Below are 15130 nucleotides of genomic sequence, written 5' to 3' on the forward strand. Positions count from 1 at the left end.
CGTGTGGCCCCCATTAAGGTGACAGTACGGGTCAATGGCCACCCGCTTGAGATGGAGTTGGATACTGGCGCAGCGGTCTCCGTGATCGCCCAGAGGACATCCGACCGCATCAAGCAGGGTATACAGACCCTTACATTAACCGACTCACAGGCCAAGTTGGCCACCTACATGGGGGAACCACTGGACATTTCAGGAACTACAATGACCCCTGTTGTCTATGGACGCCAGGAGGGGCGTTTCCCACTTATCGTGGTGCACGGCCATGGGCCCAGCCTGTTGGGTCGGGACTGGTTGCGCCATTTGCGGTTGCAATGGCAGCACATCCTCCTAACAGTTTCTGAAGGGTTGACTGAGGTGCTAGGACGATACCCAGATGTATTCCAGCCTGGTTTGGGGAAAATAAAAGGGGCCGTAGCCCGTATCCAAGTTGAACCAGGAGCCACGCCGTGCTATTTCCGGGCGCGCCCAGTGCCTTACGCCTTGCTCGAGAAGGTAGAAGGGGAGTTCACTCGTTTGGAGAGTTTGGGTATTATCAGGTCCGTCCGTTTTGCTGACTGGGCAGCACCAATTGTACCTGTAATGAAGCCAGATGCCACAGTTCGCTTGTGTGGCGACTATAAACTTAGTGAATACGGCTTCCCGGCTCGACCGATATCCAATGCCTCGCATAGAGGATCTCTACGCGAAACTTGCAGGTGGACTCTCGTTCACAAAATTAGATATGAGTCACGCCTACCTGCAGTTGGAGCTAGACCCTGCCTCCCGACCATATGTAACGATTAATACACACCGGGGCCTGTATGAATATACACGGTTGCCCTTTGGAGTATCCTTTGCCTGCCCAATTTTTCAACGTGTTATGGAGGGCATTTTGAGAGGTTTACCACGTGTGGCTGTCTACCTAGATGACGTTTTGATTACAGGGACGTCGGAGCAGGAACATTTGGAAAATCTGGAGGCTGTCCTTAGACGCCTTTCGGAGGCTGGAGTCCGTTTACGTCGCACAAAAAATGTGTATTTCAGGCAAAGGAAGTAATCTACCTAGGTTATCGGGTGGACCGCGAAGGTCTGCACCCCGTCGCAGAGAAGGTGCGTGCAATTCAACATGCCCCCACCCCGACTGACACTTCGCATCTTCGTTCTTTTCTCGGTCTCGTAAACTATTACGGGAAGATCCTCCCCAATCTGGCAACTACGCTGGCCCCTTTGCACCTTCTGCTAAAGAAAAATCACACCTGGGTTTGGGGTCAGCTGCAAGAAACCGCTTTCCGGCGGGTAAAGCAACAATTGTCGTCGTCTGGGTTACTAACCCACTATGATCCGGGAAAGCCTTTGCTCGTCACATGTGATGCATCCCCGTATGGTATTGGGGCCGTTCTGTCCCACAAGATGGAGAACGGGGCCGAGCGACCGATAGCTTTCGCCTCCCGCACATTGACTGCAGCGGAGAAAAAGTACGCGCAGATCGAGAAGGAGGGCCTGGCAGTGGTTTTTGCGGTGAAACGCTTCCACCAGTACGTGTACGGCCGCCATTTCACTATCGTGACTGATCATAAGCCCCTGCTGGGACTTTTCAGAGAGGATAAGCCAATACCGCCCATTGCTTCTGCACGGATCCAGCGCTGGGCTTTGTTGCTTGCTGCATACGAGTATTCTCTGGAGCACAAACCAGGTACGCAGATAGCAAATGCCGACGCACTGAGCCGATTGCCTTTATCGACCGGCCCCATGTCGACCCCCACGACCGGTGAGGTGGTTGCAACCCTAAACTTTATGGACACCTTGCCTGTCACGGCATCACAGATCCGTGAGTGGACCCAGACGGAGCCAGTCCTGTCAAAGGTTCGGCACATAGTCCTGTATGGCGGGCAGCATAGACAGCTCCCAGGCGAGTTGCAGGCATTTTCCTCCAAGCTGTCAGAATTCAGCGTGGAAGACGCCATCCTCTTGGGGGGGACGCGTGTGATTGTCCCGGAAAAAGGCCAGGAGCTGATACTAACAGACTTGCACAAAGGGCATCCAGGTGTGACCAAAATGAAAATGTTGGCCCGGAGTTATGTCTGGTGGCCAGGCCTCGACACCGACATTGAGAAGGTGGCCCAAAACTGCTCCATTTGCCAGGAGCATCATAAGCTTCCGCAGGCCGCGCCCCTACATCACTGGGAGTGGCCAGGGCGGCCTTGGGCACGCTTGCATGCAGATTTCGCAGGCCCTTTTCAAGGATCCATGTTCCTTCTACTAATTGACGCCCAGTCCAAATGGCTAGAGGTGCATAAGATGCAGGGGACAATGTCCTGCGCAACAATTGAAAAGATGCGTTTATCGTTTAGTACGCATGGCCTCCCCGAGGTGCTGGTCACGGATAACGGCACCCCATTCACGAGTGAGGAGTTTGCGAGGTTCATAAAGATGAACGGCATACGCCATATCCGCACTGCCCCTTACCACCCGGCTTCAAATGGGTTGGCGGAGCACGCAGTGGAGACATTCAAAAGAGGCCTAAAGAAGCAGTCTTCCGGATCAATGGAGACTGGCTCGCTTTTTGTTTACGTACAGGACCACCTCCCATGCAGTGACTGGGGTAGTTCCCGCAGAACTCCTAATGGGCCGGAGACTTCGCACCCGCCTTAGTATGGTTTTCCCGGACATTGGCGCAAAAGTACGCCGCACACAAGAACGGCAGGGACAGGGATTTTCTCGGCATCGGCCGATTCGGCAGTTTGCGCCCGGTGACCCAGTGTTCGTTCGGAATTTTGCTGGTGGTGCCCAATGGGTTCCTGGTGTAATCTTTCGCCAAACGGGCCCTATATCTTACCAAGTGCAAGCCCAGAGTCGTCTCCAGCGAAAACATGTAGACCACGTTTGGTCCAGAAGACTATTCCCTCAAAAGATTCCCCACCCCCGGAGCTCATTTCTACAGCCGCAGAGACCAGAGACAAGGGAAGGTAGTCGTCACAATCCTCCACTGGTGCCTCACTCGAAGCCTGCGCAGGTCGTTACGGGACCGAATGGAGATAGAGACGCTGACATGACGGAGGCAACAGACTCTGACTCCGAGATGGAGACACAGGATGCAGCAGAGGGGGAATCCTCGGGTCCACGGGCCGTGGATGTACAACCGTTGCGCCGTTCATCACGGAAGCGCCTGTCTCCGTCTCGTTACACGCCGCCTGATCCAGCGCCGCGTGCAAATGGTGTCCGGCCTGCGGCCAAACGAGTCCGACGCCCTCCTTCGCCAGGGTCTTCGGTGGATTCCTTGGACTTGGGGGGGGGGGGGAGGGATATTATAACCTGCCTACTTACCATTGGCTGGGTACTAATGACTATCCCACAATCCTGTGGGAGTATGAGCTTCCCCAATGAGGGGGGCGGAGAAACCACTAGTAAACTCCGAGTATAAATAAAGCTGGCCAGTTCAGGAACCAGCAGGAAGGAGTATGTAGCAAGGGAAGTTACTGCTACTGTTATGTATATATGTTATAGTAAATAAATGTTATTATTTTGTATCCTTTAAACTCGTGCTGGATCCTTCGTGGCCCTTACAAAATCCCCCCCACTATAATTTGATTTAAATTATAAATTTAGAATGCCCAATTCATTTTTTCCAGTTAAGAGGCAATTTAGCATGGCCAATCCACCTACCCTGCATATCTTTGGGTCGTGGGGGCGAAACCCATGCAAGCACGGGGAGAATGTGCAAACTCCACACGGACAATGACCCAGAGCACTCCAACGTCTGCGTACAACCTTTTTTAATATCGTAACCGTTAGGGGCACCCTCCTCCTTAGTCCCCTATTCCCTGGGGGACAGCCTCCCTTTAACACCTCCCAACCGACGGGAACAATGCCCATTTAATGCTAGATATGTGAATCAAGCTCTGGGATACAAGCCGGCATCATATTAATGAATGCCGTGTCATCCCAGTTCGGTGCATACACATTGAACCAACACCACCGGCGACCCACTGATGATTACGTACCTCCCACCTGGGTCTGCCAACATATTAACCGCAGAAAAGGAACCCTGTTATTAATCAACACCGCGGCCCTGCACCTTACAATCAAAACCAGAGTGATATACCTGCCCCACCTAACCCTTCCGCAACCTGGTTTGATCCTAGATTTTCAAATGGGTCTCCTGTAGAAAAACCACCTCCACCTTCAAACTTCTCAGGTGCACAAACACCTGGGACATTTTACTGGGCATTTAACCCCTTCTCAAGTTATCAACTGGACAGGGGGGCTTCTGAGCGCCCCCCCCCCCCCCCCCCCTCCCACCCAGGATCAGTCATATCAACCCTCTGAGGCAATCCAGCAGTGCTCCAACCTGCGCCACCTCTGGGCCCACCCCACCAAGTCAGTCCAAACACTGTCAGCAATCCGCCCCTAACCCCCTCAGTACCCCAACTCTTGATGACACCCCGTCTTCCAAACTCCAACGTCTGCGTACAACCTTTTTTAATATCGTAACCGTTAGGGGCACCCTCCTCCTTAGTCCCCTATTCCCTGGGGGACAGCCTCCCTTTAACACCTCCCAACCGACGGGAACAATGCCCATTTAATGCTAGATAGAAAACAAATCTTACCTTGCTTTAAATTCACTGCATTTGTTTGACATTTTTCAGACAAGTACAATGCAGCATCATCGATAATAATTCTGGAATTTGAAAGATAGCGTTTATTGCAAATAGTTAATTGGTAGAAATACATAATGATTATAGAATCTGTAAGGGATCTCTAGTCAGTACCTGAGTGTGGAGCAGTATTTGTCCAGTACAATGTTACTGGATATTGTGAATGTTTCAACAGTCACCAGGGCTCGAACTGGTAAATTCAGTGGCCTGGAATATAGACACAATTACACACATTTTAGGCGTTGTCATAGAAAGATGGAAATAAGGAGCTCGAGTATTCCCTTGAGCCCGCTCCACCATTCAATATGATCATGGTTAATCCCCCATCCCAACACCATACCCCGCCCCCTGCTCATCCCCTTGACACCACTAGAGTCTAGAAATCTACTGATTTCCTTTTTAAATATGTTCAGTGACTTGGCCTCCACAGTCTCCCGTGGTAGAGAATTCCACAGCTTCACTGAGTCCGCTGAGTGTATGTGTTTCTCCTCATCTCAGTCCTAAATGGCCTAAGCCGTATCCGGACACTGTGACCCAACCCAGAGGAAACAACATCTCTGCATCCAGTCTGGCAGTCCTGTCAGAATCTCCCTGTCAGGAGACTGTGACCCCTGTCAATCCTGTCAGAATCTCCCTGTCAGGAGGCTGTGACCCCTGTCAGTCTGTCAGTCCTGTCAGAATCTCCCTGTCACGAGACTGTGACCCCTGTCAGTGTCAGTCCTGTCAGGAGACTGTGACCCCTGACAGTGTCAATCCTGTCAGAATCTCCCTGTCAGGAGGCTGTGACCCCTGTCAGTGTCAGTCCTGTCAGACTCTCCCTGTCAGGAGACTGTGACCCCTGTCAGACTCTCCCTGTCAGGAGACTGTGACCCCTGTCAGAATCTCCCTGTCAGGAGACTGTGACCCCTGTCAGTGTCAGTTCTGTCAGACTCTCCCTGTCAGGAGACTGTGACCCCTGTCAGAATCTCCCTGTCAGGAGACTGTGACCCCTGTCAGTGTCAGTTCTGTCAGAATCTCCCTGTCAGAAGACTGTGACCCCTGTCAGTGTCAGTCCATTCAGAATCTCCCTGTCAGGAGGCTGTGACCCCTGTCAGTGTCAGTTCTGTCAGACTCTCCCTGTCAGGAGACTGTGACCCCTGTCAGACTCTCCCTGTCAGGAGGCTGTGACCCCTGTCAGTGTCAGTCCATTCAGAATCTCCCTGTCAGGAGACTGTGACCCCTGTCAGTCCTGTCAGAATCTCCCTGTCAGGAGTCTGTGACCCCTGTCAGTGTCAGTCCTGTCAGACTCTCCCTGTCAGGAGATTGTGACCCCTGTCAGTGTCAGTCCATTCAGAATCTCCCTGTCAGGAGACTGTGACCCCTGTCAGTGTCCGTCCATTCAGACTCTCCCTGTCAGGAGACTGTGACCCCTGTCAGTGTCAGTCCATTCAGAATCTCCCTGTCAGGAGACTGTGACCCCTGTCAGTGTCAGTCCTGTCAGACTCTCCCTGTCAGGAGACTGTGACCCCTGTCAGTGTCAGTCCATTCAGAATCTCCCTCAGGAGGCTGTGACCCCTGTCAGTCTGTCAGTCCTGTCGGAATCTCCCTGTCAGGAGACTGTGACCCCTGTCAGTGTCAGTCCTGTCGGAATCTCCGTCAGGAGACTGTGACCCCTGTCAGAATCTCCCTGTCAGGAGACTGTGACCCCTGTCAGTGTCAGTCCTGTCAGAATCTCCCTGTCAGGAGGCTGTGACCCCTGTCAATCCTGTCAGAATCTCCCTGTCAGGAGGCTGTGACCCCTGTCAGTCTGTCAGTCCTGTCAGAATCTCCCTGTCAGGAGACTGTGACCCCTGTCAGTGTCAGTCCTGTCAGAATCTCCCTGTCAGGAGACTGTGACCCCTGTCAGTGTCAGTCCATTCAGAATCTCCCTCAGGAGGCTGTGACCCCTGTCAGTCTGTCAGTCCTGTCGGAATCTCCCTGTCAGGAGACTGTGACCCCTGTCAGTGTCAGTCCTGTCGGAATCTCCGTCAGGAGACTGTGACCCCTGTCAGAATCTCCCTGTCAGGAGACTGTGACCCCTGTCAGTGTCAGTCCTGTCAGAATCTCCCTGTCAGGAGGCTGTGACCCCTGTCAATCCTGTCAGAATCTCCCTGTCAGGAGGCTGTGACCCCTGTCAGTCTGTCAGTCCTGTCAGAATCTCCCTGTCAGGAGACTGTGACCCCTGTCAGTGTCAGTCCTGTCAGAATCTCCCTGTCAGGAGACTGTGACCCCTGTCAGTGTCAGTCCTGTCAGAATCTCCCTGTCAGGAGGCTGTGACCCCTGTCAGTCTGTCAGTCCTGTCAGACTCTCCCTGTCAGGAGACTGTGACCCCTGTCAGTGTCAGTCCTGTCAGAATCTCCCTGTCAGGAGACTGTGAACCCTGTCAGTGTCAGTCCATTCAGAATCTCCCTGTCAGGAGGCTGTGACCCCTGTCAGTGTCAGTCCTGTCAGAATCTCCCTGTCAGGAGACTGTGACCCCTGTCAGTGTCAGTCCATTCAGAATCTCCCTGTCAGGAGACTGTGACCCCTGTCAGTGTCAGTCCTGTCAGAATCTCCCTGTCAGGAGGCTGTGACCCCTGTCAGTCTGTCAGTCCTGTCGGAATCTCCCTGTCAGGAGACTGTGACCCCTGTCAGTGTCAGTCCATTCAGAATCTCCCTGTCAGGAGACTGTGACCCCTGTCAGTGTCAGTCCTGTCAGACTCTCCCTGTCAGGAGACTGTGACCCCTGTCAGTCTGTCAGTCCATTCAGAATCTCCCTGTCAGGAGGCTGTGACCCCTGTCAGTGTCAGTCCTGTCAGAATCTCCCTGTCAGGAGGCTGTGACCCCTGTCAGTGTCAGTCCTGTCAGAATCTCCCTGTCAGGAGGCTGTGACCCCTGTCAGTGTCAGTCCTGTCAGAATCTCCCTCAGGAGGCTGTGACCCCTGTCAGTGTCAGTCCTGTCGGAATCTCCCTGTCAGGAGACCGTGACCCCTGTCAGTGTCAGTCCTGTCAGACTCTCCCTGTCAGGAGACCGTGACCCCTGTCAGTGTCAGTCCTGTCGGAATCTCCCTGTCAGGAGACCGTGACCCCTGTCAGTCTGTCAGTCCTGTCAGACTCTCCCTGTCAGGAGACTGTGACCCCTGTCAGAATCTCCCTGTCAGGAGACTGTGACCCCTGTCAGTGTCAGTCCTGTCGGAATCTCCGTCAGGAGACTGTGACCCCTGTCAGAATCTCCCTGTCAGGAGGCTGTGACCCCTGTCAATCCTGTCAGAATCTCCCTGTCAGGAGGCTGTGACCCCTGTCAGTCTGTCAGTCCTGTCAGAATCTCCCTGTCAGGAGATTGTGACCCCTGTCAGTGTCAGTCCATTCAGAATCTCCCTGTCAGGAGACTGTGACCCCTGTCAGTGTCAGTCCATTCAGAATCTCCCTGTCAGGAGACTGTGACCCCTGTCAGTGTCAGTCCTGTCGGAATCTCCCTGTCAGAAGACTGTGACCCCTGTCAGTGTCAGTCCATTCAGAATCTCCCTGTCAGGAGACTGTGACCCCTGTCAGTGTCAGTCCTGTCAGAATCTCCCTGTCAGGAGGCTGTGACCCCTGTCAGTGTCAGTCCTGTCAGAATCTCCCTGTCAGGAGACTGTGACCCCTGTCAGTGTCAGTCCTGTCGGAATCTCCCTGTCAGGAGACTGTGACCCCTGTCAGTGTCAGTCCATTCAGAATCTCCCTGTCAGGAGACTGTGACCCCTGTCAGTGTCAGTCCTGTCAGAATCTCCCTGTCAGGAGGCTGTGACCCCTGTCAGTGTCAGTCCTGTCAGACTCTCCCTGTCAGGAGACTGTGACCCCTGTCAGTGTCAGTCCATTCAGAATCTCCCTGTCAGGAGGCTGTGACCCCTGTCAGTGTCAGTCCATTCAGAATCTCCCTGTCAGGAGACTGTGACCCCTGTCAGTGTCAGTCCTGTCAGAATCTCCCTGTCAGGAGGCTGTGACCCCTGTCAGTGTCAGTCCTGTCAGAATCTCCCTCAGGAGGCTGTGACCCCTGTCAGTGTCAGTCCTGTCGGAATCTCCCTGTCAGGAGGCTGTGACCCCTGTCAGTGTCAGTCCTGTCAGAATCTCCCTCAGGAGGCTGTGACCCCTGTCAGTGTCAGTCCTGTCAGACTCTCCCTGTCAGGAGACTGTGACCCCTGTCAGAATCTCCCTGTCAGGAGACTGTGACCCCTGTCAGTGTCAGTCCTGTCGGAATCTCCGTCAGGAGACTGTGACCCCTGTCAGAATCTCCCTGTCAGGAGACTGTGACCCCTGTCAATCCTGTCAGAATCTCCCTGTCAGGAGGCTGTGACCCCTGTCAGTCTGTCAGTCCTGTCGGAATCTCCCTGTCAGGAGACTGTGACCCCTGTCAGTGTCAGTCCATTCAGAATCTCCCTGTCAGGAGGCTGTGACCCCTGTCAGTGTCAGTCCTGTCAGAATCTCCCTGTCAGGAGACTGTGACCCCTGTCAGTGTCAGTCCTGTCGGAATCTCCCTCAGGAGACTGTGACCCCTGTCAGTGTCAGTCCATTCAGAATCTCCCTGTCAGGAGACTGTGACCCCTGTCAGTGTCAGTCCATTCAGAATCTCCCTCAGGACGCTGTGACCCCTGTCAGTGTCAGTCCTGTCGGAATCTCCCTGTCAGGAGACCGTGACCCCTGTCAGTGTCAGTCCTGTCAGACTCTCCCTGTCAGGAGACTGTGACCCCTGTCAGAATCTCCCTGTCAAGAGGCTGTGACCCCTGTCAGTGTCAGTCCTGTCAGACTCTCCCTGTCAGGAGACTGTGACCCCTGTCAGAATCTCCCTGTCAGGAGGCTGTGACCCCAGTCAGTGTCAGTCCTGTCAGAATCTCCCTGTCAGGAGACTGTGACCCCTGTCAATCCTGTCAGAATCTCCCTGTCAGGAGGCTGTGACCCCTGTCAATCCTGTCAGAATCTCCCTGTCAGGAGGCTGTGACCCCTGTCAGTCTGTCAGTCCTGTCAGACTCTCCCTGTCAGGAGGCTGTGACCCCTGTCAGTGTCAGTCCTGTCAGAATCTCCCTGTCAGGAGGCTGTGTTCCCTGTCAGTGTCAGTCCTGTCGGAATCTCCCTCAGGAGGCTGTGACCCCTGTCAGTCTGTCAGTCCTGTCGGAATCTCCCTGTCAGGAGACCGTGACCCCTGTCAGTGTCAGTCCTGTCGGAATCTCCGTCAGGAGACTGTGACCCCTGTCAGAATCTCCCTGTCAGGAGACTGTGACCCCTGTCAGTGTCAGTCCTGTCAGAATCTCCCTGTCAGGAGGCTGTGTCCCCTGTCAGTGTCAGTCCTGTCGGAATCTCCCTCAGGAGGCTGTGACCCCTGTCAGTGTCAGTCCTGTCGGAATCTCCCTGTCAGGAGACCGTGACCCCTGTCAGTGTCAGTCCTGTCGGAATCTCCCTCAGGAGGCTGTGACCCCTGTCAGTCTGTCAGTCCTGTCAGACTCTCCCTGTCAGGTGACTGTGACCCCTGTCAGAATCTCCCTGTCAGGAGACTGTGACCCCTGTCAGTGTCAGTCCTGTCGGAATCTCCGTCAGGAGACTGTGACCCCTGTCAGAATCTCCCTGTCAGGAGACTGTGACCCCTGTCAGTGTCAGTCCTGTCAGAATCTCCCTGTCAGGAGGCTGTGACCCCTGTCAGTCTGTCAGTCCTGTCAGAATCTCCCTGTCAGGAGACTGTGACCCCAGTCAGTGTCAGTCCTGTCAGAATCTCCCTGTCAGGAGACTGTGACCCCTGTCAGTGTCAGTCCTGTCAGAATCTCCCTCAGGAGTCTGTGACCCCTGTCAGTGTCAGTCCTGTCAGAATCTCCCTGTCAGGAGGCTGTGACCCCTGTCAATCCTGTCAGAATCTCCCTGTCAGGAGGCTGTGACCCCTGTCAGTCTGTCAGTCCTGTCAGAATCTCCCTGTCAGGAGACTGTGACCCCTGTCAGTGTCAGTCCATTCAGAATCTCCCTCAGGAGTCTGTGACCCCTGTCAGTGTCAGTCCTGTCAGAATCTCCCTGTCAGGAGACTGTGACCCCTGTCAGTGTCAGTCCATTCAGAATCTCCCTGTCAGGAGACTGTGACCCCTGTCAGTCTGTCAGTCCTGTCAGAATCTCCCTGTCAGGAGACTGTGACCCCTGTCAGTGTCAGTCCTGTCAGAATCTCCCTGTCAGGAGACTGTGAACCCTGTCAGTGTCAATCCTGTCAGAATCTCCCTGTCAGGAGACTGTGACCCCTGTCAGTCTGTCAGTCCTGTTGGAATCTCCCTGTCAGGAGGCTGTGACCCCTGTCAGTGTCAGTCCTGTCGGAATCTCCCTGTCAGGAGACTGTGACCCCTGTCAGTGTCAGTCCATTCAGAATCTCCCTGTCACGAGACTGTGACCCCTGTCAGTCTGTCAGTCCTGTCAGAATCTCCCTGTCAGGAGACTGTGACCCCTGTCAGTGTCAGTCCATTCAGAATCTCCCTGTCAGGAGACTGTGACCCCTGTCAGTGTCAGTCCTGTCAGAATCTCCCTGTCAGGAGGCTGTGACCCCTGTCAGTCTGTCCAGCCCTGTCAGAATTGATACAATTTCAATTGCACCCCTTCTCATTCTTCTAAACTCTACTGAATACAGACCCAGTCGACCCAATCTCTCCTCGTATGGCAATCCTTTTTTTAAAAAAAAAGTTATTTTATTGCAAACATACTCAAAATAATAACAACCTTACCACCCAACAGAGTATATACAGTTTGTACATTTTCCCCCCATTTACTCCTCCATCCCCATGACAATCAGCTCCTCAAATATAGCCATGAACAGCCTCCACTATACTTCAAAGTCCTCCTCCGACCCCCTTTGGGCAAATTTAACTCTCTCCAACCTGAGAAACTCGTACAAGTCTCCCAGCCATGTCGCAACCCCCGGTGGAGTGGACGATTCAAAAGTATCCATCGCTGGGCAATCAGAGAGGCGAAGGCCACGACCTTGACCCCCTTCCCCTCCAGCAGCTCCGGCACCCCAAAGATCGCCACGGTCGGGTCCGACTTCATCTCAATCCCTCCAGTCCTCCATAAGCTCTCGAACACCGCTTCCCAAAGGTTTTCCAACACCTCACACCCCCAGAACTGATGAGCATGATCTTTTTCACAAAGCCATGCCCTGCTCCCCCAACCATCCACACACATCCCCAATCCTACTCTTCCCACCTCACCCGGGAGCAACGTTTTCTCCAAAAGCGTGTACTCCAGCACCTGAGGGAATGAAGGCAGCTCCTTGCGCACAAAGACCCACGCCTGCCAATATCTAAACTCACTCCCCCTTGGTAACTCAAACCTCTCCCGCAGCTCCTCTACCCCAGCAAACCTCCCCTCCACAGCAGTGTCCCTGACCCATTCTAACCCCTCCATCTCCATTACATCCCATCCAGACCTCCTGAGATTGTCCAGTATTTGCAGAATTACAGACCAGTTAGCTGGACATCAGTAGTGGGAAGATGGTAGAGTCTTTGATAATAAGATGTGACAATAGAACATTTGGAAAGCATCAACGGGATTGGACAAAGCCAGCATGGGTTTGTGAAAGGAAAATCATGCTTGACAAATCTGCTGGAGTTTTTTTTAGGATGCAACGAGTAGAATAGATAAGGGAGAACCAGTGGATGTGGTATGTTTGGACTTTCAGAGGCATTTGATAAGGTCCCTCAGATGCAACGTGGCAGGGTTTGAGAAGGTGTGGTCAGGGTGGAGAAGGAGGCCATCTCGGATGGGCCCGATATAGGACGAAATTAGTGGGGCAGAGCCGAAAGGAGAGGATGATGGACGGTAGAGGGGAATGGAGGCTTAAGCGCCTTAAGGCTGATACTATGGAACAAGCGAGGGCTCAATGGACCGGTAAAACAATCTTGGGTTCTCGCACACCTCAGTAGTTTTCAGGCGCTAGTGGTCTTTCTGCAGGAGACATGCCTCCACATGAAGGACCAGGTTCGGTTGAGAAAGGGATGGGTGGGGCAGGTATTTCACTTGAGCTTTGACTCGAAGTCGGGGGGGGGGGGCTCACAGGGCTGAATGGTCTCCTCCTGCCCCTAGTTTCTGTACAATAAAGAGGCACCTCTGGTTAAAACCAACCTCATTCTTTTTTAGCAAGTTATCCAACTCAAACTCAGTACAGGTAGCCACCAGGACATGTAGTGAATATTGATGAAACTGGGGCAGCACAGTGGTGCAGTGGTTAGCACTGATGCCTCATGGTGCCGAGGTCCCATCTTCAATCCCAGCCCTGGGTCACTGTCCATGTGGAATTTGCACATTCTCCCAATGCTTGCATGGGTTTTGCCCCAACCCAAAGATGTGCAGGGTAGGTGGATTGGCCGCGCTAAAATTGCCTCTTAATTGGAAAAAATTAATTGGGTACTTTAAATTTATTTTTAAAAAAGGATATTGATGAAACTGTTCAGGAGTGAAATGGACAGCTACCAGCTTTACTGGAGGCTGTGCAACAGCATAGAGGGAGCCTTACTCTGTATCTAACCTGTGCGGTGTAAAGATTGAATGTTGGCCAGGGTAATATCGAGGAACCTTTACTCAGTATCTAATTTGTGCTTTACCTGTCCTGGGAGCACTTGATGGGACAGTGTAGAGGGAGGTTTGTTCTGTATCTAACCTCATGCTGTACCTGTCCTGGGAGTGTTTGATGGGGACAGTGTAGAGGGAGCTTTACTCTGTATCTAACCCCGTGCTGTACCTGTCCTGGGAGTGTTTGATGGGGACAGTGTAGGGAGATCTTTACTCTGTATCTAACCCCGTGCTGTACCTGTCCTGGGAGTGTTTGATGGGGACAGTGTAGAGGGAGCTTTACTCTGTATCTAACCCCGTGCTGTACCTGTCCTGGGAATGTTTGGTGGGGACAGTGTAGAGGGAGCTTTACTCTGTATCTAACCCCGTGCTGTAGCTGTCCTGGGTGTGTTTGATGGGGACAGTGTAAAGGGAGCTGTACTCTGTATCTAACCCCGTGCTGTACCTGTCCTGGGAGTGTTTGATGGGGACAGTGTAAAGGGAGCTTTACTCTGTATCTAACCCCGTGCTGTACCTGTCCTGGGAGTGTTTGATGGGACAGTGTAGAGGGAGGTTTGTTCTGTATCTAACCCCATGCTGTACCTGTCCTGGGAGTGTTTGATGGGGACAGCGTAGAGGGAGCTTTACTCTGTATCTAACCCCGTGCTGTACCTGTCCTGGGAGTGTTTGATGGGGACAGTGTAGAGGGAGCTTTACTCTGTATTTAACACCATGCTGTACCTGTCCTGGGAGTGTTTGATGGGGACAGTGTAAAGGGAGCTTTACTCTGTATCTAACCCCATGCTGTACCTGTCCTGGGAGTGTTTGATGGGACAGTGTAGAGGGAGTTTTACTCTGTATCTAACCCTGTGCTGTACCTGTCCTGGGAGTGTTTGATGGGACAGTATAGCGGGAGCTTTACTCTGTATCTAACCGTGTGCTGTACCTGTCCTGGGAGTGTTTGATGGGGACAGTGTAGAAGGAGCTTTACTCTGTATCTATCCCCAAATTATACCTGCTCTGGAAGTGTTTGACCAGACAGTGTAAAGGATTTGCTATGCAAATCTTGCCATACATAACCTTGATGATGTATTCAACAAATGAAATGATGAAACCATCTTGTGCTGAGGAATTATTCACCTGTAGTCCAGGGCACAGCTCCAGAGATGCAGGTGGAAGGTGGTTGCATTTGCTGGGTGAGCGTAACCCAACACAGGTTCATCAGCGATGTTCAGGAAATCCACGATCTGCAAGGAGGCAGAGAATTATTACTCCAATGGAGGTCCATGAAACAGGTTCTAAACGAGACACAAATCTAGCACAGGCGCAACATTGACAGCACAACATCATGTCTACATTCTCATATCCGTTATGCAGCCCTCCTCAAATACAATATAATATGGAGATGCCGGCGTTGGACTGGGCTGAGCACAGTAAGGAGTCTTACAACACCAGGTTAAGGTCCAACAGGTTTGTTTCAAATCACTAGCTTTCAGAGCATTGCTCCTTCTTCAGGTGAATCAAGAGGTAGGTTCCAGAAACATATATATTCCCAAAGTCAAAGATGCAAGACGATATTTTGAATGCGTCCTGAAGGCCGCCTTGGAGAACGCTTACCCAGAGATCAGAGGCTGAATGCCCTTGACTGCTGAAGTGTTCCCCGACTGGAAGGGAACATTCCTGCCTGGCAGTTGTCGCGCGATGTCCGTTCATTCGTTGTCGCAGCGTCTGCATGGTCTCACCAATGTATCACGCTTCGGGACATCCTTTCCTGCAGCATAATGTTCCCTTCCAGTCGGGGAACACTTCAGCAGTCAAGGACATTCAGCCTCTGATCTTCGGGTAAGCGTTCTCCAAGGCGGCCTTCAGGAAGCGCGACAACGCAGAATCGCGGAGCAAAAACTTATAGCCAAGTTCCACACGCATGAGTGCGGCCTCAACCGGGACCTGGGATT

General features: G+C 52.7%; 1 protein-coding gene across 2 annotated transcripts in view; it reads right to left on the reverse strand.

Annotated features, from left to right (window-relative positions):
* Positions 1 to 15130, reverse strand: part of LOC140406316 (autophagy-related protein 2 homolog B-like) — a 226651-nt gene that overhangs the window by 118514 nt on the left and 93007 nt on the right. For both annotated transcript variants that reach the window (XM_072494440.1, XM_072494434.1), the window contains exons 24-26: positions 14316 to 14422; positions 4749 to 4841; positions 4587 to 4657 (exon numbers count right to left, since the gene is read on the reverse strand). In XM_072494440.1, coding sequence (XP_072350541.1) covers positions 4587 to 4657; positions 4749 to 4841; positions 14316 to 14422 — 271 coding nt within the window. The remainder of the gene's footprint in view (positions 1 to 4586; positions 4658 to 4748; positions 4842 to 14315; positions 14423 to 15130) is intronic.

This window comes from Scyliorhinus torazame, chromosome 2 (assembly GCF_047496885.1).
Source record: "Scyliorhinus torazame isolate Kashiwa2021f chromosome 2, sScyTor2.1, whole genome shotgun sequence".
In the NCBI taxonomy this organism is placed as follows: domain Eukaryota; kingdom Metazoa; phylum Chordata; class Chondrichthyes; order Carcharhiniformes; family Scyliorhinidae; genus Scyliorhinus; species Scyliorhinus torazame.